The 23,662-nt window shown below is 37.6% G+C and overlaps 1 protein-coding gene across 4 annotated transcripts in view; it reads right to left on the bottom strand.

The window, feature by feature from the left end:
- The window catches only part of KLF12 (KLF transcription factor 12), a 441,113-nt gene that overhangs the window by 92,408 nt on the left and 325,043 nt on the right, over positions 1-23,662 (bottom strand). For all 4 annotated transcript variants that reach the window (XM_060128878.1, XM_060128877.1, XM_060128876.1 and 1 more), the window contains one exon: positions 21,792-21,927. In XM_060128878.1, the coding sequence (XP_059984861.1) occupies positions 21,792-21,927 (136 nt within the window). The remainder of the gene's footprint in view (positions 1-21,791; positions 21,928-23,662) is intronic.

Genomic DNA, 23,662 nt, shown 5'->3' on the forward strand with positions numbered 1-23,662 from the left:
ACCGCCTCAAGATTTAGATACTTTACATGTTTTAAAGATGAAAAAAACACACTGCCACCAAGAGAAATTAAGTAACTTGCCAAGATCTTAGTGCCAATCAATACACGGTACTTGGACCCCAAGCATTTGACTCCAGAACGCATGCATTGCATCTTAGAATAAACACTTCTGTTCTGAAGGATACAATGATTTGACTGGGAGACCATTCAATGAAATCTTTTGTTTTTAAGCAAAAAATAATAAAAATAAGGTACATCATAGCACATTTTCTTTATTACAAGAGTCATGATTACTGTGACAATTTAAATCTTCTAGTTTGCAAGACACGGAAGTAGCCTAACATTTGAAAATTGAAAAGTCAGGGAAAAGAGAAGAACAGGCAGGGCAAGAATAACCTGGCCGGGGGGGGGGGGGTTCCCTGGTGGCGCAGTGGTTGAGAGTCCGCCTGCCGGTGCACGGGACGCGGGTTCATGCAGATCCCACATGCCACAGAGCGGCTGGGCCCGTGAGCCATGGCCGCTGAGCCTGCGCGTCAGGAGCCTGTGCTCCGCAAAGGGAGAGGCCACAACAGTAAGAGGCCCGCGTACCGCAAAAAAAAAAAAGAACCTGAGGAAAAATAATCTCAAAGTTTGAGAGGATGTCACCTGACATGTTAGTCTTCCCCATAGTAGCCCACATATATTTTATTTAAAAAAAAAAATTACTGACTAAATCTCTCAGGGTTCTCTTGTTAAGTTTCCTTGCTGAATAAGATGCTCTTCTTTGACTGATTCTTTCTTTATGTTAACTTACTCTTAATATGCAAATTTGTAGTTTATATATTAGTTTTATATAATACCTTTACCTTGTAAAATTATCACCATATTAAATTTTGCAAATGCACATAATTTTATTTCCTTAAAGAACTCATACATAACTTATTTCAAATCTTGGGTTTCAAAGCAACTGAATTTGAGCAGGTAATTCTAGTTCAACCCAAATTTGTCATCCTTTCATGAGGGTCTTTTTGTTCCTTTCTCCACATTCATTTGTCATTCAGGAAGTCAGTGAAGAGGTAAAACGATGGCCTATAGAAAGTGACAAGTACACCCACACGTCAAATGCATTTGAAAGCAGATTTGTTTCAGGAGCAAACCTTCAGTTCAGTAATACAGGGTGGTTCCCAGTGACTGCTAAGAGCAAGTCTGTCAAGGACAGCTCTGCACTGGGCATGCAGAAACCACTTCTCTGCTCTTATATCAAACACATGTCACGTTCCCTTTGTTTACATGTCTGCTCTCTAGTTATGTTTAAAATGAAATTGCTTTCATCTCTTTTTGCATTTTTGTTTCAGAACATTCCAACCTTACATATTAACTTTCAAATTAAGTAAACAGCTGGGCAGATGGAGTTCTCTGCAATTCATTTTCTTATAAAGTGTGAAACTTGCACCTACACATTCTGCTAATTATGATATAAAAGTCATGGCCTAGTGAAAACTGACTAGTTTTCCTGCCCTGAGTCCTATATATCTGTCATCTAAGCAAACTGCTGAGTTCTGTACACATTTCAAAATAGTTTATTGTTACTTCTGAAAGCTATTAAGAGACTCCACTTTTTTTCCGAATTGTAAGAGTTTGAGTCATTAATAAAACTCAAAACTACTGAGAATAAAGTTTCCTTTTACTCTGGTGAGTTAAGAGTATAAATGCTCTTGGGGACACATAATGGTCTCACAAATTGCATCCTATAAGGGAAGGTTTGCGCACCTTTGTTTTCCTACAAATATTTTCATCCATTGGTCTTTAAGCGGGGCCATGAATGCTGGATCAGTGGTAGTCTCCATTTGGGAAGTGCCTTAGACTGCACAAAACACTGCTGTCTCATTCGATCCTCACAAAAGCCTGCGGCAGGAACACAGGCATTACTATATCTGCATTCTGTAAATGAGCACCCTATGGCATTCGAGGACTTGCTGGGTGTCACCATGGTCACCATGGTACCAGTCAGTCAGAAATGAGCACCAATTCTAAACGTTTCTTTTTTCTACTACCCAGACAGAACTCAGAGCCAGAAAGCAATCTGGAGATCTCCCTCATCCCCAATGGTGAGTGGGACTCTGGCCACACAGGGACTAAGGACGCCCTCGTTCTTCCCCAATGTAATGAAAAGGAAGGCTTCAGAGTCAGACATAGCTAGGTTGGACCCTATTTCCAAAATACACTCTCTGTGATCTTGTGCAAGTGACCTACATTCATTTGACTTTTGGTTCTTCATCGCTTAAGTGGGAATATTAACACCTATTTTCTGTAGCTGTGGGAATGAAAAGAGATGAGATGTGGTGTGCCTGTCTCATGACCACTGCTCAGAACACATTCTTTTCTTGCCCTCTTTTCAACTCACTGTTTACATAATGGTACTCAGTTTTCACATTTTATTTCATAAACTAAACATCTCAGCAATCCAGTTGCTTACAAAAACTGGTTTTAAATGTATCTGTTTCTGACTTTTGCAGGTAATCCTTATGTTTCTTTTAATTAATTGTTCAATCTTTATTATATATAGTCCTTTCTCTTAAAATACTAGACCAAACAGTAAGCATACTATTCTTATTATAATTTATTTTAAAATGTAAGTCAAAACCCACATCAGTCTGCTCTGGACAATACATTTGTTTTATATTTATTTTTGTAATTTCTTTTTAAAATTACACTGTTTTGTGCTTAGAATGGAAGTTAATCCTTCCAATGATCAAGTATTTTGTGAAGTCACCCATGCTGACACTACTTTGCAGCAATAAAAGTCAAGACTCTCTAGGGTGGCACTCAAAACCAATTAATAGAGATGCATAGAATTTTATATTGCATCCTATCTACTGCATGCAGTGCTGGGCATGGTCCTGGAGTCAAAATACTGCTTAGAAAGCATGCTTAGAGAATTTTCTGGGGATGCCACAGCGCATTTAGGAACAAGTTTACAAAGAAGCTGCAAGAACTCTCCAGCTAATCCTGGTGTTTCCCTCCTCTTGGTCTAATAACAGAGGAGGGAGCTGGTCTCCTCATCTCCATTCTGCAGATGTGAGTGAGTGCTGAGGTTGGGCAACCTGAAAACAGGGCCAGCAGAACACAGAGGGGAAGTGAAATTCAGGACCAAGGACTCACAGCTCTGGGCTTCCACAAATCATACTCCTTCTTCCATGAAAGTCCCTCCTGTCCTTCCAGGAAATAAAACTAACACATTGAGTGAACAGAACATTATCTATTCTGATCTTGAAATTTTTGATAATAGGGGGAACTAACCCTTGGAAAACATGTTCTGCATTTCAAACTCACCAGAAATAAATTACAAAAAAAATTCTTTTGCATTCCTCTCAAGATCCCTAAAAAAGCTTCCTAGGACTTCTTTCATTTTCTTAAAGTTATCTGAAAGTTAAACGGACTCAAAATACGATAATCAGAGTGAACAGATATGTGCAGTCTATACATTTTATAAAGACACGAGAGCAGAAATGTTTACCAGATTTAGTAGTAAAAGTACATATTCATGTGACTACTCAGACATAGTAAAAGCTAAAAATCATTATTACACTATTATCTAATGATGCAGTTGGAAGTATTTTTCTATAAATAATACTGTAGCAGAATTTCAATGCAATTTGTCATTCTTCCTCATTGAATTGCCACTTTTTTTCTGCCACATTACCTGTTTGTCATTCCAGATAAGTTGTCAGGTCAGAAAAAATCACTGTCTTCTTTAAGAGCAGTACTTCTGTGGCTATTCTCCTAGAATAAAGCCTTATTATAGAAGTGACCTTTAAGTATATATGGATGACACCAGCATCCTACCTGTATTTATCATGCAGAATCTCATGCTCTGCGTATCTAGGTATTAACAGTTCCCTAGCTTTATCTAACAGTTGTTGCATTATTTTTCCTGTATGTTGATTTGTTAGTCCAGTTGTTAATTTTTCAATTACACTATACTAGGTACATTTACATAGATTATGGCAAAATTTCTTTTGAAATGGGAAAGGGAATAAGTAAAGAAATATAGTATTCGGCCTTGTTGTCATGGCTTCTGTTCTGGGATTATGATCCCTGTGGGCCAAAGAATACAATCATCAAAACAGGAATCCAGTTCACTGGCATCATGCTGGAGTAGTCTCAAAAATTATTCCCCACAATGTGCTATCCTGGTCTGCAGAATGCACTAAATATGGCAAGCCAACGACCTAAATCAGCTGTTTTTGACTGCTTTTCCCCCAATATTCATAGACATGTAATTCTCATGTTTATATACAGAGTCAAACAGACACCAGAAAATAGACCCAAATAAACCCAGATTTTGAAGGTTGCTCATTATGGCTATGGTACAGACAGCAGGTTAAATGATATTTCCAGTTAGCTGCAACTCCACTCTTTGAACCGATTACAATATACCAGTGAGTCCTAACCCACCAATTTGTATCCACATCTTAGATGAAAACTGCTACAAGAAGCCTTTTTGCAATGAAATTGAACACAGAATCTCAAAGCGTAAAAGAGACAAAAGCAATATGTAGCTATGATAAACTTATTTTACGAATAGAAATTCTTAATAATTATTACAAAATGGATATGAAAAGAACAAGTATGTGTTTCAATATAAATACTAAAATGTGAGGGTTTTTCTAAGATCATGGCAGCCTGATCATGACCTTGCATTTCGTTCCAGTGAGTGAGTCTAAAAGAATCTGGAACCACTGAAGTTCACAGTTAAAAATCGTCAGACTGTTTAACAGGCCATTCTGCAATCTCCGAATCCTCTGCCATTAGAATAATGTCAATTTTCACTGGGTGGAGAGGTACTTGAATAATTTAACTTTGTACTGAGTGGAAGGATGTAAAGGAACCCTCTGAGGTATTTGAAATACTCTATATTTTGATCTATACGAAGGTCACATGAGTGTGTTCATCACTGAGCTGTACACTTAAGATCTGTATACTTAACAATGTACATGTCACATCTTAATAATAAAACAATGACCCAGAAGCCTGAAAAACAGTAAACTTTTGTTTTTAAGTTAGTTAAGAAAAATGTCTAATGAAAGTGTATATTATCATTATTATTAGAGTTAGAAAATAAGAACCAAAATGATTTCTAATATATTATCTTGGCCACACACGCTATAAAGATTCACTTGATACAAATGACTGCTAAGCCATGGTGAAGTCACATGTTGAACACATATGCCTGACTCTGCCTGACACTTAATTGAGCCTGGCACATGTGTGCTTTAGTAATGTACTCAGCTGTGCAATTTTATGTGAGTGGACATCTGTAGACATGAATTTGAAGAGAATTCGTGCAAAGTGACAGCCTTTATAACTAGCAATGTATGATAAAAAGGGTCATAAAGAGAAGCAGCAACAACTAACATTTATTGAGGTTTTACTACGTTACAAGCACTGTGCCGAGTTCCTGCATTCAGCATCTCAAGAATTGCATTTACAGGATTTTTAAACATATGAACAGAGAGACGGCAGGAGATCTGTTTTGCAATCTGCCCCTAAAATAAGATAATATGGCAGCACAAATTAATGCAATTATAGGCTCCAAGTGTGTAAAAAAAAAAAAAAGTTGTTTGGCAACTCTTATACGTGATTGTATTATAACTGCAATTTTAAAATTTACTGAATTTCATTAAAATGAACCTTAAGCATTTAAAATCTAGCATTCTATATTCTACATTCTATATTCTATATTCTTTTTCATCTTGAAAAGCATCATCAAAGGAACTTTTCTGACACCAGAAACATATCTTCTCATTCGAAGAGTTTATAGCTCACAAACTCCTTTCCTTAGCCCGCAGAGCAGTGAATAAGCTTGGAGACATTATGGGAATGAATTTCCTGGCTTAGGACTCCTTTCCTAAACAACTACTGTCTTCGTGATTAATATTTTTCATATGTAAAGCAGGTTCTTGATATTTTTTTATTGGATCTCATATAAATCATCTATTATCATTACATTAAATCTTATTGAAGTTTCAATTCTAAAACTCTAAATTCCAAACTCTTACTTGATTACTTAAATTCAAGTAATTTTTTTTAACATCTTTATTGGAGTGTAATTGCTTTACAATAGTGTGTTAGTCTCTGCTTTATAATAAAGTGAATCAGCTATACGTATACATATATCCCCATTATCTCCTCCCTCTTAAACTGGTTTTAAAATCAATAACGACTGGGTTTTACAAGCATCGGATTTGCTAAAAAGGAAGTATTGACACTTTTTTCCCCCCTTAAATTGGGAAGACATGTGAAACAATCTTGAATCTTTTTTTTCCCCTGTGATAAAGATGGGCTTGCCTGACCCACGCAGACCTTCCCCAATGACTGGTGATTTCTGGCATGTATTCGATGCTCAAGTAATGTGAGCTTCCATGAAAGATAACAGAAACTACTGCAATGCGTGGAAGAACTTAAGTTCACTGGAAATTTTCTTTGACTACAAATATCCTCGATACTGTGGTGGACAGAAAACGAAACCACTCTTGGCGTGTTAGAGATGACATTCTCTACTTGTCTCCTTCACGAAGCTGAGGGTGAGGTCTTTACACATGGCAAGCATTCAATAAGCACTGAATGAATGAAGTGTAAGAAGGAAATAATCCCCTCCTGATGTCTGTCATGTCATTAAGCAGAACAATAAACAACAATAAACAGTCATTCAAATGACATGGTAGGAGTATCTGGATGAATCAGTAATATTTACCTGCAATTTTGACTTTATACTTTTAGTTATGTAATATAAAGAGGTAACTATAGTTCCTGGGCACTCTACAAGCACAGAAATCTGGAAAATGCTTGAGACTCTCCCTATCTTTAATGGATAAGAAATGGGAAGGCTGGAGAGTTATAAACTATTATGGAGTTAGCAAATGGAAGAGCTATTACTAAAAGAAAATCTCCTTACTTTCTCATTGGAATAAACCAAGACCCAACCTCATTGGGGGTTTAAAGCTTACAAATACTTATTCACGTCTTAAGTTAAGAGATCAGAGGAAGAATTTCAAAGTTCATGTGGATAAGAAGACAAAGAGGTACCCAGAATGAAAACAGAGAGGGGGAGATACCAATGACGATGGCATTTACTGGGCCTTCAATCAGTATATTCTGAATGGATAAAAATTCGTAATTGCTACCTACATTGATTTCTCCGATAGTTATCAGATAATCAAATTTATATATTCAGACAAAAACATGTTGTAATTAAGTTTGTTTTTTTTCCCCCAAACACAGTTATTTGAATAAGTGTCTTAAGCTTTCTTTTCACTCTGGGTTGATCTCTAGTCTACAGAAATGAACATCACTCCTCTGGCTGTCATCCTATTTTTCTCATCTCCCTCACAGTTATGTGTATACGTTTGCTTCCTCGAATCTTAGGCTCCTACCCCTTCAGCACTCATGATTCCTTCCTATTAACTTGCTGCATCCAGGCTTATAAGTCCTTTCCACAACTCGATGAGATCTGTACTGTCTCTAGTTCATTTTTTGCTAAATTGGTTAGAGTTCTCATTTTTCACTCTCCTGAAACCTCAAAGGGACAGGATCTGGCTGAAAATCACTCCTCCCTATTTTCTGGATGCTTCTCTTAGCACTTCTGTCCATGTAACTTTATCTGTCTCCTCACCACGGGTCTTCCTCCCAAACTTGTCCTTGGCATCTTGTTCTTCACTGAGGAGGACTGAATAGATCTTCTTTGAAAGATTAAGTAACCAAGAGAATGCCTTAAAAAAAGACTATGAATACCAAAGGTAGCTAGAGATGTGGACTGACTGGAACTCTTGCACACTGCTGGCGGGAATGTAAAAGGATACAGCTACTTTGGAAAACGGTTGTGTAGTTTCTTACAAAGATAAACATACATGTTCCCTTGACCCAGCAATTCCTCTTCTAGGTAGCTACCTAAGAGAAATGAAAACATGTCCACAGAGGAGTTGCACAGAATGTTCATACAGCCCTAATATAATAAACCCAAACTGGAAACAACCCAAATGTTCATCAATGAGTGAAAGAATAAACAAATTATATTACATCCAAGTGATGGAGTACTACTTAGCAATGTAACAACATGCAAGAATCTCAAAAACATCATGCTGAGTGAAAGACTGAAATCAAAGAATACACAGTATACGATTCCATAAAGGAAGGTCTAGAACTACTCCATAGACAGACATCAGAAAGTGACTGGCTGGGGGTTAGGGGGAGGTACTGAATTTACTGGTGGGTGCAGGGGGCGAAGGTAACATTTTAGGCGATGGAAACGTTCTGTATCTTGATTCAGCACAACTACTGAAGCCCGCGCGCCTAAGAGCCCGTGCTCCACAAGAGAAGCCACCGCAATGAGAAGCCCGCGCACCGCAATGAAGAGTAACCCCAGCTCGCCGCAACTAGAGAAAGCCTGCGCACAGCAACAAAGACCCAATGCAGCCAAAAATAAATAAATTAAAAAAATAAAATAAAATAAAGCTAGTTAAGCAGGGCATCTTCAACAACCCCCCCCCCCACCATTTCTCTCTACCCATCTCATACACATACTTCTACTCTAACATTAATTAAAAAAAAAAAAAAGTTGCAGGTGTATGAGTACAGTCGCCCCCCTCCCCCCCAGACCCAACCCCGGCTCCATGCCCACCCCATCCAAGGGTTCTGCATTTGTGGATTCAACCAATCGTGGATTGGAAAAAAAAAAAATTTGTTTTCCATAAAGTTCCAAAAAGCAAAACTTGAATGTGCCAGGAGCTGGTAACTATTTACATAACATTTACATTGTATTTACAACTATTTACATAACATTTACATTGTGTTAGTATTATAAGCAGTCTAGAGATGATTTAAAGTAAGTATAAGGGAGGATGTTGTGTAGGTTATATGCAAATACTAAGCCATTTTCATAAGGGACTTTAGCATCCTCAGATTTTTGTATCCGCGTGGGTCCTGGAACACAATCCCCATGGACACCAAGAGGCAACTGTATATACAATTGTTAAACCCTTTGAACTGTATTTTTTTTGAATTTTATTTTATTTATTTTTTTATACAGCAGGTTCTTATTAGTTATCCATTTTATACATATTAGCATATATATGTCAATCCCAGTCTCCCAATTCATCCCACCACACACCCCCTCCACCACTTCCCCCCTTGGTGTCCATACATTTGTTCTCTACATCTGTGTCTCTATTTCTGCCCTGCAAACCAGTTCATCTGTACCATTTTTCTAGGTTCCACATATATGCGTTAATATATGATATTTGTTGAACTGTATTTTTAAAATATGTGTGTTTTATTGTATGTCAATAATACCTCAAAAAAAAATTAACCTCAATAATCATTCTTATGGCAATGACTGCCTTTCTATATTTCCAGCCTTCTCTAATCGGTTCCAGTTCCAGATCTCAAAATTCCAACAGGATGGTTCTGTTTGTATGTTTCACCATTTTATCAAACTCCACCCACTCTACTCAATTACATTATTCAGTTCAAAGGCATGGCCATTCCTTTTGCCTTTATCTTATCCTTTAGAGTCTAGTTATCACTAAAACTGTCAATTATTCCTTTAAACCATAAATCATAAATCCTTTCCCTTCAAGACAGAATGCAGGAAGGAGCACTTTTAACATGTGCTGTAAAATATATCTGATCGGGCACCGTTAGCATCACTACTTATTAGTTTTATGATGCCTACTAAGTACTTAACTTTCCTGAGTTATACTGTCCTCATCTGTAAAATGAGATAATTCGTTCACTGCTACATTAGGAACATGGTGAGATACATAATAAAAATAAACGGAGACTTACAAAGCACTATATTTTTAATACAACACTTAGGGTTATTGTTACTGGTTCAAAAGCCACCACTGGAGCCCTGGCCCAGGCCCAGAGGTGCTCGTGTCTGAACTACTTCAATAACTTCCGATATTGTCTTCCTGAGTTTTTTGGGCATGTGACCAACTTGTTACTCATTTTCATGACTAATAATTTATCATGCAATCCCTTTTAAAACACTAGGATAATCTTGATCTTTTAAAGATACATATGGCAAGATTTATGAAACTCCTGATTTGTTTTCAAAGTAGCTGTCAATCTGGAAGCTTTGGTAAAAATGTAGGAGTAAAAAGCCAAGGCTATAAATCTATTTTTAAAAAACCAGGTTGATTTTAGTCTATGAAGAGATTACATGCGTTTAATTCAACAATTACTTTGTTTGTTTTCTTGACAATACTTTTGCTGCATATTCTCATATTGTAAAACCTTTACTGGTCTACTGACTTTACTTGCATAATAAGCCTCATAGAAAGCTACAGTGAAAAATTAATATCTTAACCCCAACAATGTAATCCACCCAAGTAGAGCAGAAGATATTCTAATTTCTTGATTTTAAGAAAGACATGTATTTTTTCTAATCAATTTCCTCGTTTGCACTTTACTATTATATACTAGGAAAAGTTTCTCTAAATGTACAATTTAAAATGAGTTTTAGGGCTTCCCTGGTGGCGTGGTGGTTGCGAGTCCGCCTGCCAGTGCAGGGGACATGGGTTCGTGCCCCGGTCCGGGAAGATCCCACATGCCGCAGAGTGGCTGGGCCCGTGAGCCATGGCCGCTGAGCCTGCACGTCCGGAGCCTGTGCTCCGCAACGGGAGAGGCCGCAGCAGTGAGAGGCCCACGTACCGCAAAAAAAAATAATAATAATAAATAAATAAAATGAGCTTTATATTTGCATTAGAAAATCAAAACTACAAGAATCAATTCCATGTTTTCTATCACTTGTAACAGTGGTTACATATACAGAACAAAATGGAGAAGGGATGTAGAAATGAAGACCCAAACACTTTTTGCTGAAAGGTCACGAAATTTTAGCTCAAAGACTTATCTTCTCTTACCTGTGTAATAGTTTCAATTTGATGTTTTGTATTTTGTCACTCTCACAGTCCACAGCTATCTAATTCCAGAAATCAGGGGAACAGGCACATTAGCTAATGTTAATTTTTTTGTCACTTTGTGCACCATAAGAGGCTAATCAATGTTAATTTGAGTTTAGAGACTGAACATAACTACATTTCACAGATTTTGCTTATTCAGCTAGAATCAGCCTCTTGCTACGTGCTACATCTTTTGTAACACCACTCCATTACACTTGGCAAAATCAAACACTTCTGAGAGTGTAAGCCCTGGAGATAAGGGTTTACACGATGAAATCCAGATATCAAGACTCAATAAATGTACTTTTATTAATTTTAAAACATACATCATTAAGTAGTTATAGAAAGAGGAATTTATGAGATCCACCAGGGCCATCTAGAAATTTCATGAGAACATGACTAAACTTTGCTAAAACTTAGAAAATAAGATTTCAAAAATAGGTAAATTAATTTCAATTGCTTCTAGAAACAACAGCCATTTTTTCCCGAAATATTAGTACACTAGTCATCACTCTCCTAAAGCTTTGCATCTCCATGGGAGGAATATATTTCCCCACCCCATTGATGCTGGGCTTGGTCATGTGCCTTGCTTTGGCCAATGGGATGCTAGTAGATGAATGATGTGAGCAAAGGCTTAAAATCTGTTTGTACTATAGGGCTTGTCCTCTTGTGTTCTAGCCACTGCTGTGAGATATACATGCCCTGGGCTGCCCTTTGGGTTAAGAAAAATGAGTGAACAGTACGGCTCCAAGAACCTGCAGACCTGCTCCAAATGACCAGCTGATACATGGAAGAGAAGTAAATGTTTTATGACGGTATTCTACTGAGTTCCGGAATGACTGGCTACACAACATTATAGCGGCAATATATGATTAGGAAAAAAAAAAAAAAACACCTTGATATTGAATTTGGGGTGGTGCCTTATTTTTCTTAGGTATTAAATTAATATTTGGTGGCAGACATTACTGATTAATTGAATCAGTCCTGTCCATGTTTTTCTTTTCCTTAGCCATACTCCAATAATTGGGAACATGTAAATTAGTTTTGGCCAATGAGATATAAGCAGAAATCACATGGTGGGTGTCCTGGGAAAGCTTTTTAAAAGTGACACAGTTGGTTGCTATGTTCTTCTGGTTAGTTTGTTTTGCTTTTACTCCTTCTCTTCTGACTATTATAAGGGCGGGATACCTGGAGATGCAGTTGACCTCATATAACCGTTGGAAAGCCACAACTGAAGGACAACAAAACAGGAAGAGAGAAGAAACCCTAGGACGAACCTTAGGACACTCCATCAGCCTGTCCTGCTTACTCCAGACTTCTTGTTATCCCAGAAAAATAATTCCATGTTTAAGTTCTCTTGTAACATTTATTGTTATTTGACACCAAAGGTAATATTAATCGATATTTGAAAGGATATGCAGATAGGTAGGTAAATAGATAGAACTTTATTCAAATTAACAAAAAAGATCCAAAATTGTACCCAGAAATTTGCTGGCATTTTTACTACACTAACTGCACATGGTTTGGGATTTAACTTTTAGGATAAGCCATAATGTGTGATGTACTAGATTTCAACTGAGGGCAACCCTCAAGTTTGTGACTGTGAAAGTAGATGGCACAAAATCATGGTAAAATGTCAACCTGGTAAGATTCATTCTGATCCAAGCTATCTTTTTCTATCTATGTCAGATTTTTCTTTATAGCAGCAGGTTCTCCATGAAAACGTATCCTTCAATTTTCTACTTTCATTTGACACATGTAAGTAAACATATTCAATGAGATTCAAGTGTGGGAGAGTGCTATAAAGTGAAGGAAAATTATGGTACAATGGCAATAACTCATGAAGAGTAATAAGAAGAGAGTGCCTAGAGCATTTGACTGCAAATGGAAGAGATTATATCCTGGTGAATTGAGTTAATTTCAAATATATTACAGTATGGTTTTCTGTCATGTACTCTCTCTGACTATATTAATAAATGAAAGTGATGAATAGTTCCAGGAACTTGTAGCGAAACATTAATATTTCAACATCATCGTTGAGTATCTGTGTCAACACACATCAAAAATGCATGAGAAATGACTACCTGTACTCACTAGTTACACTCATTAAGAATATATGGATGAGAAATATAAATAGTATACATAAATTTGCAATGCAATTACAGGTAGAACATATAGAAAGAAAAAAGCTACACAAAGATCTCACACAGAGAAGTATGTCAAGCAATTGGCAGCAAGTTAATACTGGCAATCAGTTTGGAGTATACTGTATGACCACATGAAATACCACTTTATTTTAAATTATGAGTCACCTCAGTAATTACTGGCACTAAAATTTTTTTAAATATAGAAGTAGCAAAAATAAGTAGCCACTCTCAAACAAAAGCGGCTCTTCACTCTGTCTATGATGTAGCTTTGGAATCCCCTTGTTTAAAAATAAATATAAAAACAAAAGTTTGGCTTTAAAAAGTTTGATTTCTATCTATTTTTAAATTGATCACCTAGAAGTAATTAATTCACATTAGAATGAGGCACGGCAGTTTGAAAACAAATCAACACTCAGTTAACGATAAGTTCCAAGTGGTTAGGAAGGCTAAACAAATAATCTGTTTATATCTGTAGTACACAGAAAGATGATGTTCAATTCAGTTGGGGAGGGAGAAGGTCAAACTCGCTGTTTAGCATTATGTATGGAGTATCAAATGCCTACCAAAGAGACAAGATATAAATCACTCTCAAAACGGCAACAACTGGGCTTCCCTGGTGGCGCAGTGTTTGAGAGTCCGCCTGCCGATGCAGGGGCCGCGGGTTCGTGCCCCGGTCCGGGAAGATCCCACATGCCGCGGAGGAGCTGGGCCCGTGAGCCATGGCCGCTGAGCCTGCGCGTCCGGAGCCTGTGCTCCGCAATGGGAGAGGCCAGAGCAGTGAGAGGCCCGCGTACGGCAAAAAAAAAAAAAAAACCAAAAACACCAGCAACACCTGTGTAGTAGCTTTCATATATGGTGCCTTTTATATTCTTTGCTCTTTTTTGTTTGTTTTGTTTGTTGGTTTTCGTATTTTCTGGCATTTCTAGAACAAATTGTATCACTTGTATTCTTTTCTTTTCTCTCTCTCTCTCTCTTTGGCCGTGCCACATGGCTTGTGGGATCTTAGTTCCCTGACCAGGGATTGAACCCGGGCTCTCAACAGTGAACGCGCGGAGTCCTAACCACTGGACCTCCAGGGAATTCTGGTGCCTTTTATTTTATTTTACTTTTTAATGATCAAAAAGATTCAGGCATAAAAAATTCTGAGGGTAAGCTCTCACTTGGAACAACAGTTGCATCATTTTTAGGGAAAAAGTACGAATGTTTCTGTATCCTAGAAGATACAGTAACAATATACGAAAAAAAAAACTTTCTAGGATAATAAATATTTTTGACTTATCAGGGGATACAAAATTAGATTTCAAGAACCCAGGCCCAAAAGAAGTAAGTACTTCTTTGAAAGAAATTTCGAAAGAAAAATTTTGTTTTGCATTTATTTTTTGTTTTTATTTATTGATTCTTGTGTGGGTTAAAAAACTGCAGATTCCCTTAGAAAAAAGAAAAGAACTTGTATCACAGCATAGAGGGAAAAGTATGAGTGGATAAAGAGATTCAGTCCTGAATCCCTCTCCCTAGGGATGTAATGGGAGAATCATTACTTGGCATCAACAGAGCTCAGTTTCTTCTGTAAAATTAATGTTCTCTATTGGTCAGTGAGTTTGTTTATTCATTCCAGAATATTCCTGCCTTAAGGTCTCTGCACTTGTTATTCCCTCTGCCTGGAGCGCGGTTCCTTTAGATATCCTGGGGACCTGACCTCATGCCTCTTTAGGTCTCTCCTAACATACAATCTTATCAGAGTTCTTTAAATGCCTTACGTGAAAGAGTAAATGCTGTCTACCCTTGCAGCTCACTCAGCACCCACAGCCTGTCTCCCTCACCTCCAGAGCACTTGCCTTCTTCAGAGGTACCATATGCTTACTGTCTGTTTCCCTCCCACCTCCTCCACTGGAATATAAGCACCATGAAGTCAGTGATTTTGTCTATTTTATTCAATGCTGTTCTAGTGTTTAAAAAAGTACCTGGCCAGGCACTGTGCTAGCAGCCCTGGAGATACATGGAAGACTAGAACATGTTATCTACCCTCTGAACAGCTCACTATATGGGAGAGTCTGACATGTATGGACACAGGGGTGTCTATACATATACAAATATATATATACCACAAGCTCCTGTGTCTAGCTGTGGACAGCTAGGCAGCGCTAGTCATATAAATGGCACCCTTTGGGATGTACAGTGCTCAACCCGCACCACCATACCCAGCTTCCTTGAGACTGAAATCTGTAAAACACAAAGCTGATGACGCCATTGCCATTTAAAACCTATTGCTGTCTCCCCATTGTCTACAGAATAAATTCACCCTTCCTGATCAGGTCCCTACCCACCTCCCCAAGCAGCTGCATCTCCCAGCTCTCCGCCACACTCACTTCCGCGCCAGTTACTATGAACTCACACATTCCTACCGCATGTCAATGCTTTCCTCTACTCCAGACTGAGCTACGTGACCTTCCCCCCGGTCCTCACTGCAGCCCTTCATGCTTTTATCCCATTGGGCTTTGATTTGCCTCATATATGTTGATTCTGAGCTCCCTGTGGTAAGGTTCTATGAATCATTCATCCTGTATCCCCAGCATGTAACACAGGGCTAAATAAATGAATTAATTATTCACCAAATACAGACATGACTTAATTTGCTAATTCACAAAACAGCTCAAATATCAAATTATTATCAAAAACCGATCAGACTTTAAACGAAAGTGGGACCAACACGGTCCCATCAAAGCGATAGAAATGACTGTATGGGCGTACAGTCTTCATCTTGCTATTAAATACCCAGGGACTGAGTTACTCAGTGATCATTATATATATATATTTTTAATATTGCTAGAATGTTGGGTTGATGCAGGCTAAGTATACACTTTAGACTCTACCTATGTTCATTCACATCAAATCAGGAGCTTTTTCTGACCTCCTTTAGAAGAAGAGCAACGTAAAATTGTTTATCTCCTTGGCAAGACAGCGAACGCCTCTCAGATTTACCCATCAGCCATGATGTCTATTATTAGTCTATTAGAGAGCTAGACTTCCACCTACAGAACTGAATCAAAGCTATTTCTTTGTTAAGGCATGAAGTGGGGATTTGAAGGCGTCCCAAACACATTAGGCTTATTAAATAAAAGTATAGCTTCTTTTAATGAGACAAGAATCTGGGAAAGATTTAAAAGGAAAAAAAAACCCTGAAATTGTCTGACATACTGAGCTCTCTGGCTTCATCTCTGGGCACAATCAGCTCAGCTGGGTTCGTTCTAATCAGCAGACAAGGGAAGAGGCATGATCCAAATACCCTCAAATCTTTCAGTCAAGGGCTGCAAAATTAGATGACACAGTACCATTTCAACCCTTGGACAAACATTTCCTTTTATAGATTGACAGAAAGCAATTCTAAAAAGGATGCTCATTTTGGGAATGTCAGCACATATGTATATACTGAAACAATAATTTCTTAAAATAATAGCAACAGTGAAGTTTATAGAAAGAATGCTCTAATGTATTTGTACTTTATTTCTTCACATATCAATATAATGCTGTGTGCGATTTACAGAAGTGGAACACCTTTTTCAGAACTATTTCTGAGAAGGCATCTGATAGAATTATCTCTCCCTAAGTCAGATTATATTTAAAGTGAGAGAGAGTTTAAAGATGAAAAAAATCTGAAATTATTTCATAAAAGTTATATTCTTATTGGGATTCAGGTGTCAAAAAACTTTGCTAATTTTAGAAAGTTACGGTTTAGAGATATTAAAGCCACAACATAAAAACAAGAGCTGCCTTCATAAAGGAATATGGGTTTAAAGTCAGACAAACTCTGATTTCAATATGAGCTCTGCAAATTATCAGCTATAGGACCTCTGGGGATAGAGTAAACCTCTCTGGGCTTCGGTTTATTTGTGCATAAAAACAGGAGCATAGGGCAAATTAGACGAAAACTATGTAAGTCCTCACAGAATCTGCCTGAAAGAAGTCAGTCAGTAACAGTTTTGTTTTCTCTTTCTTCCTTATCTCTAGGACTGGTCTCTACTGTAATTTAAAAGACATTAACAAAGTTATACATGAGGAGATTCAGAAATAAGGATCAAGAATTTTAAAATCAGGAAAATGAAAAACACACCAAAAAAACCCAAACCGAAAACCTCCAAGATTTCTGACCCTTCTCTGATCATCAGATGCAACCTTCTAAATTAAAAACCATGATGTTTGAGCCAGCAGCAGACTCTGAAGGAATAGGATATCCAACTTGCTACCATATCTGTTCTTTCAAAGAGCATCTAAGTGCAAATAAAGATGGGACTCTTCAATTCCAGAATTCACAAATTGTTTTCCTTTAAGAAGAAGGGCACTTGACACAGGCAATATAATAAAAACAGGGGGAGGAAGCCAGTGTTTTAATTAGCTTAAATGTAATTAACAAGAAACTATTTAAAAAGAATATCCTTTTAACAGGTTCCAATTTTAGGGATGCTAACCAAAGCAAAAAGCTACTAATGCATGTTGCTTCTTTTCCACTCTGACAGTTACAGTCAAGATCAGAGAGGGCAGAGAACTCAGATATGGTGTGAGTTAAACAATCACATGCATTTACCAATTCTGCGAAAACTGACACTGAGGAGAGCTGGTCCATCTCCTTAAAATCTTCATCGCCTTCTCCCACCCTCTACTCCACCCTTCCCCACTTCACTCTTAGTGAAAGTATCATGTCTAGACCTTTATTCTTTCAGTTTAAGGCTTGCGCCTGGTTGAACACTAATTCCTCTGAGGAGGGCCCGCTTTCAGATATTCTTATTCATTTACACTTTACTTTGAAGGAAGTCGATTATTCTACCAGCATCAACAAATGAGGAGTAGGAAGGTTTGGAGTTAGAGAAAAAAGAAGAAAAAGGGGTACAGAGATTAGAGGTTCTGAGTAAGAGAGCCAAATTTTACCTATTTAAAAAATATCATTGTTTTGCCTAGGGTTAGAGTTAATTATAATAATTTGCTCTAATCATGTGCCTGTACCTCTCTTTTTCCAAACACTTATTTCATAATTATGTTTGTCAAGTAGTTAAGGGTAATGATCCTATTATAGCATCAGAGGGGAAAAAAAACAAACAAACCAGACCTAAGCAAAACAGATATTCTATGAATTGCTGGAAGTTGGCTTTGTCAGAATTACTTGAATACACTGTCTCTGGCTCGGACAGTATCTCTGCAGTTGAAATACAAGAAGGGTAGAGCCTGTCTGTAGGCCTCGCTATGGCTGGTTCTTCCCATTTATCTGAATTCACTGAGGCTGAGCTGATAAACGAGAAGCAAGTGAATCAATGAAAATAGTTGCAATGATTGGTTCAAGCACAGTTCAGGAGGCTTGCTATAAAAATCTATTTAAATGGAAGTGAACTTAGGTTGCAGCTCTAGCCACCAAGCATTGTTCCTTTTTATTCAAAGACCAAGAGTATCTGAATATTATATATTGGGGTGGGGAGAGGTGCAATGGCTAACAACTTCTGCATTTCAAATCAAAGGAAAATTTCTTGAACTGAAGATTTAATAAACGTTCATTTTAAAAACCAGTAAAATGCATAATACCAAATATTTAAAAAGAGCATTTATTAGCATATTAAGGTTTATGCTATGTAAATATAATAATGTCAGCAAAGTAAGCCACCAAATTAAAAATTCAAACTATGGTGATGACCGCATGAGGCAAGGCTATGACCCCGAATGGGAAAGGAGACAAAGAAGAGATTCAGTTGGAGAGGGTCACCTTGTGGGTTCGGATCCTGCCTGAAGGGCTGGCCTAGGACAAGGCAGTTTCGCCCCTCTCTAGTGTCAGTCTTTCCTAATAGCTTCCTTTCTCATCTTCCCGCTTCTTCCTTGACACTGCACTGGTGGCCAATGAGATAAGAGGCATGCCTTCAAACCCCTCCTAAACCATGGCTTTAATTGGAGAGACGTGTTTTGGTTGCCCAGGGCTTCTAAAATGTGCTACCTCTATTGCACATAAACCCTTGATTTTATCACCTCTCTCTGCTCTGCAGGCATCCTTCTCACCTAACTCAAAGTTCTGCAAGTGCCAGAAACAGATGCACGGATGTCTTTTGAAATCCTCTCATCTCGGACATGCCAAGATGGTGTTCAATCCTCTTACGATTTGAAGCATTATTTTATTGATCATAGTATACTGGAATTTTTTTGTTTGTTGGACAGCTTTTGAGTTAATAGAAGCCATCAAGATCCAAAGGCAAACAGAAAAAAGAGGAAAGGGAAATTAATAGTGAAACAGAGACATGCATTAAAAATCAGAGAAATTAAGAGCAGGAAGACATATCCACCGAGAGTTAACTTTGGGTAAACCTAAGTACAGATTTTTTAAAAAAATTCTCTAACAAGGACTATATACTTATTTGTCCCAGAATAAAATTTTCCTCAACATATTGTTTTAAGTTTTGAAATACACCTATATTTAAGAGGTCTCTGCAGAACATTCTTTTCGCTTCATCTAACAGTATCTTAGCACTTCTCAGTGTTTACACACACATACTCCTTCTTGAGTGATGGTTAATTAACTATTGATGGGTCCTGGCATTCTAGGGCTTCCCAAGTGACAGCTCAGTATTCTTTACTAATCGTTTAATGAAAACACTTACATGAATAATGAATCTGGCACTTGCCTAGATACACATGCAACTTTTGCCATAGTAATAAAGGCAGGCGAATGCACCGTCAGAACAAAATATTGTGGGGCTTACAAATGTTTTCACAAAGCAAATCGGAGAGGTTATGTTGAAAATGAAGCTCCAGTTCCTAAGGCTGCTATTAAAAGTTTCATATTAAAATATACTATTATATTCTCAGCACATAATATTGAAAGCAGGAAAAATGGGTATGTTTAAGATGTTCATACCATGATTTGCTCGATAAGCCCGAAATGGAGTAAGCATAACTTAGATTTTAGTAATCACAGTGCCAAACTTACAGAAACACACATATCTGTAACACACACACACAAATTATGTATATGTTATATGGTGCAGGAAAACTGTGATTAAAATGTCTATGAAACTTATGATTCACCTCAGAATTGAACTTTGTCATCATTTAGTCTAATTTTGCAGGTGAGAACATGGAATCCTTGATCTTAAGATTTAGCTCCCACAAAACCACAATCACCGTGCTGATCACTGAACTGGTGATGAAGTGACCGGGCATGCTAGCAGCACTTAAATATGATTTCAGCCATCCTTCTGATCCAACGCTTTGGAGAAACTAAGTTACTACAACCAGTTACTGGAACAAATGAGAGAAAAAAGTGTTTTTATACATGTTCAAGTGGAAGAATATGACTGGTAACAGACATTACAGGCACTCTTGAGAAAAAGATATGTTTGGGGAGTTAGAAGTCCTAAACTTTGTCTCGTCACCACTTATTATATGACTCTGGAGAAGACACTGAACCTCTCTCGTCCTCAGTATCTTCACTTGTAAAATCAGCATGACACTTGCAATATTTATATTTACTAGTTGTCATGTACTTATACTACACACTATTACCATTATTGTTACTACTACCACTAATAATAATATTAATTTCACCCTTGAGGCTCTCATCTGTCAAAACTTTGCAATTCAATTTTCATGCCTTGTAACTATACCACACCCTCACAATGGTCCTATAAAGTACGTATTCTTTCTTATTACAGATGAAGAAATATCTCAGAGTGGTTAGTTAACTTGCCAGATGTCACATGGCTATTAAGTGACTGAATGTGAACTTGAATCCAAATCTTTCTGACTGCAATTTCATTAGATTTTCCATATCCTGTTTCCTCTAATATATAATATACCTAGTACCTATTTATCATAGAGATTCATTTTATACACCCTCACACATAGGCTTTAAATTCTAAAATGCCCTACTAATTTTTTTTTTTTAATTTCAAGGCCTCATTCATGAAACAGAGTAGATATTTAGTCAATACCTGGGAAAAAAGAATTAATATATGGGAGGTAACTAAGATCATTTTAAGTAAAGTGTTAATTAACTTTTGTGTTGGCAGTAACAGTGGCTTAATTTAAATCTTCCTCTTCTTTAAAATTATGTTATTAAAAATTATGCTAGAGAAAAAATACACATGGACTAGTCATAGGTGAAATTCTAGACACAGAACTGACAATGATGAAAAAGCAGCTATTTTCAACGAAAAAGGGCTAAACTCTAACTCTGTGTTACAGTTAAAGGAGTGAGAAACGATCCCTTTAAAAATTACATATGATTTGAATGTTTCAAAGGGGTAACATAGTATCTTCCAAATTTTAAATTTCAAAAAAGCTGTTCTGTACTCTCCTATCAACACAAGATAATACTGCCTGTCATATTTTACCTCTCTTGACTGTTCTATATGAATAATGAAAACAATGATGATAATTAGATAGTGACACTCGAAAAGAACAATTTTTGTTTTCAGAGTTAAGGAGAAGGGGTGGGAAGTATTAAAAAAGAAGTCTCATTTCTATTCAAAATACAAATTTTCAACTACGCAAAACACTCCATGTTTCCCCTAATCTCCTCCCAGAGAACACAAGGCTGAATGGAAAGATGCTGACACATGTGCCCGTTCAGAGCTAGAATGACAGGTCTGGGGAACAGGAGATGCTGCTGTTTCCATTATCCATTGAACACCTTGGCAATTCTTATTTCATCCTGAGAATGTGATACTTACTCTTGTACTGCTCTGGCTATGGAAAGGGCCGTAGATCCAGTTTCATTAACGCTATCTAAGGTCACATTTGGCAGGTCATCATCATCACTGTCACTTTTACTTTGTCTGGGAGATAGGCCTCGGGGGTCCATTTGTGCTGGGAAAAAAAGGCATATATAATGAATTAAAATTAGTGTGCAGAAAGTTAACCTTGTCCTGGACCAACATCAAGCATGGAATGTCTCTTCTGTGTATGTCACACACATGGAATTCTCCAGAAATCCCAGGAATTAGTGAAAGCGACGTATTTTATGGACTGAGCACGCACTGACTCTTATCCCTTGTTCATCTGATTTATAAAACCTCCATTAGCTCTCGGTAGTTTCAGGGGATGATTATGGAATAGAAACTGTAAAATCTACAATATTACCAACTTCTGAGAAGCTGATTACGTAGCTCATGAGTTACTGTTCTACCCTCTGGCTTCTTCTTGCTTCTGGCCATTTCGTTGCACATTAGCACTTTCCCTGGAAGGTGGAGAGCAGGAGGGAGAGAAGGTTTTATTTGCTTAGGGCTCCCATCAGAAGCTTAAAGAACGACAAGGTTTACAAGACTAACATAAAGGTTTAGGTATTCTTCATACTACAGTGAATCCTTGTTCACAGTTCGTTGTTGCTCTAAGTGGAGATCTGAGTGCAGGAAAATGACTGAAGTAGTAGCATTTTAACTGTGTCTACACGTGCTAGAAAGTGCCCTTCATCTCTATGCTGATCTCATTTTCCAAAAATGCATTTCTAGATAAGATCCTCCTTCCGCTGCAAACTGGCCAAAGCAGGACATAGCCTGATGTTCTGACTCCTGTTGATGGGGACCACCAGATCCTTTTAAATGAGAGGATCACCATCAACATTTAATATACTAATGTATATTTTAAAAAATAGATTTCATTCCCACCGCCTTCTCTTTATGAACAGCTTTAGCAACCACCGCCTAGGATTTCCATCAGCCCTCTCAGCTGAGGCACGGAAGAAGCACACCTTCTAAATTAAAAGTACTGCGCTAGCTACATAATTGCATTGCTAAAACATATGACTTCAACCCTCAGCCAGCTCCCTCAGCCTGCTCTTCCAAGCTGCCTACAAAAGATTTCTGAAACCACCACTAGCTGTAAAGAGAAGCAAAATACACTTAAAATCGTGGTTACAATGACATTTGGGTACATTTACAGTTTCATTTTTTTTCTCAAATCATTTTTTTTTCTTGCTGTTACTGTGCATCATACATTAGGTAGAGCCACAGGAAAATGCTGATATTTTCCCATTTTTTAAACCACGAAAGACAATTTCTCATGATTCTACCTAATACTTACCATATGAATAGAAAAACTATACCTAGAGAGTTCTGATATATTTCTAACTAAACTTGGTTAGGAAGGAGCGAATATCTGTTGAACCTAGGGTGTGAGTGTACTTGACATACATTCTGCCTGTAAGTATAAACACGAAAATGTACTTTGAATAGTGGACGTGTTTGGTAAATGTTGGCTAAATTAAAGAGAAAATAATGAAACTAATCTAAAGCAGTGGTCCTTTGCTGATGACAAATTTGCCCCCCGCCCCCGGCAAAAGACATCTGGCAATGTCTAGAGACACACTGATTTGTCATAACTTGAAGGAAGGGGGATGCTACTGGCACCCAGAAGGCAGAAGCCAAGGATGCTGCTAGACATCCTACAAAACACAGGACAGTCAGTGCCCCATGACAAAGAATGAACCAGTCTAAAACGTCCATAGCACCAGGCTGAGAAACTTTGACCTAGAGATTTAAGAGTTTGGACATAACGGTGTTACATCTGATGACTTTCAATTGCATAACTATGTTCCAGTTTCAAA

Source organism: Lagenorhynchus albirostris, chromosome 18, assembly GCF_949774975.1.
Source record: "Lagenorhynchus albirostris chromosome 18, mLagAlb1.1, whole genome shotgun sequence".
NCBI classification, from domain to species: domain Eukaryota; kingdom Metazoa; phylum Chordata; class Mammalia; order Artiodactyla; family Delphinidae; genus Lagenorhynchus; species Lagenorhynchus albirostris.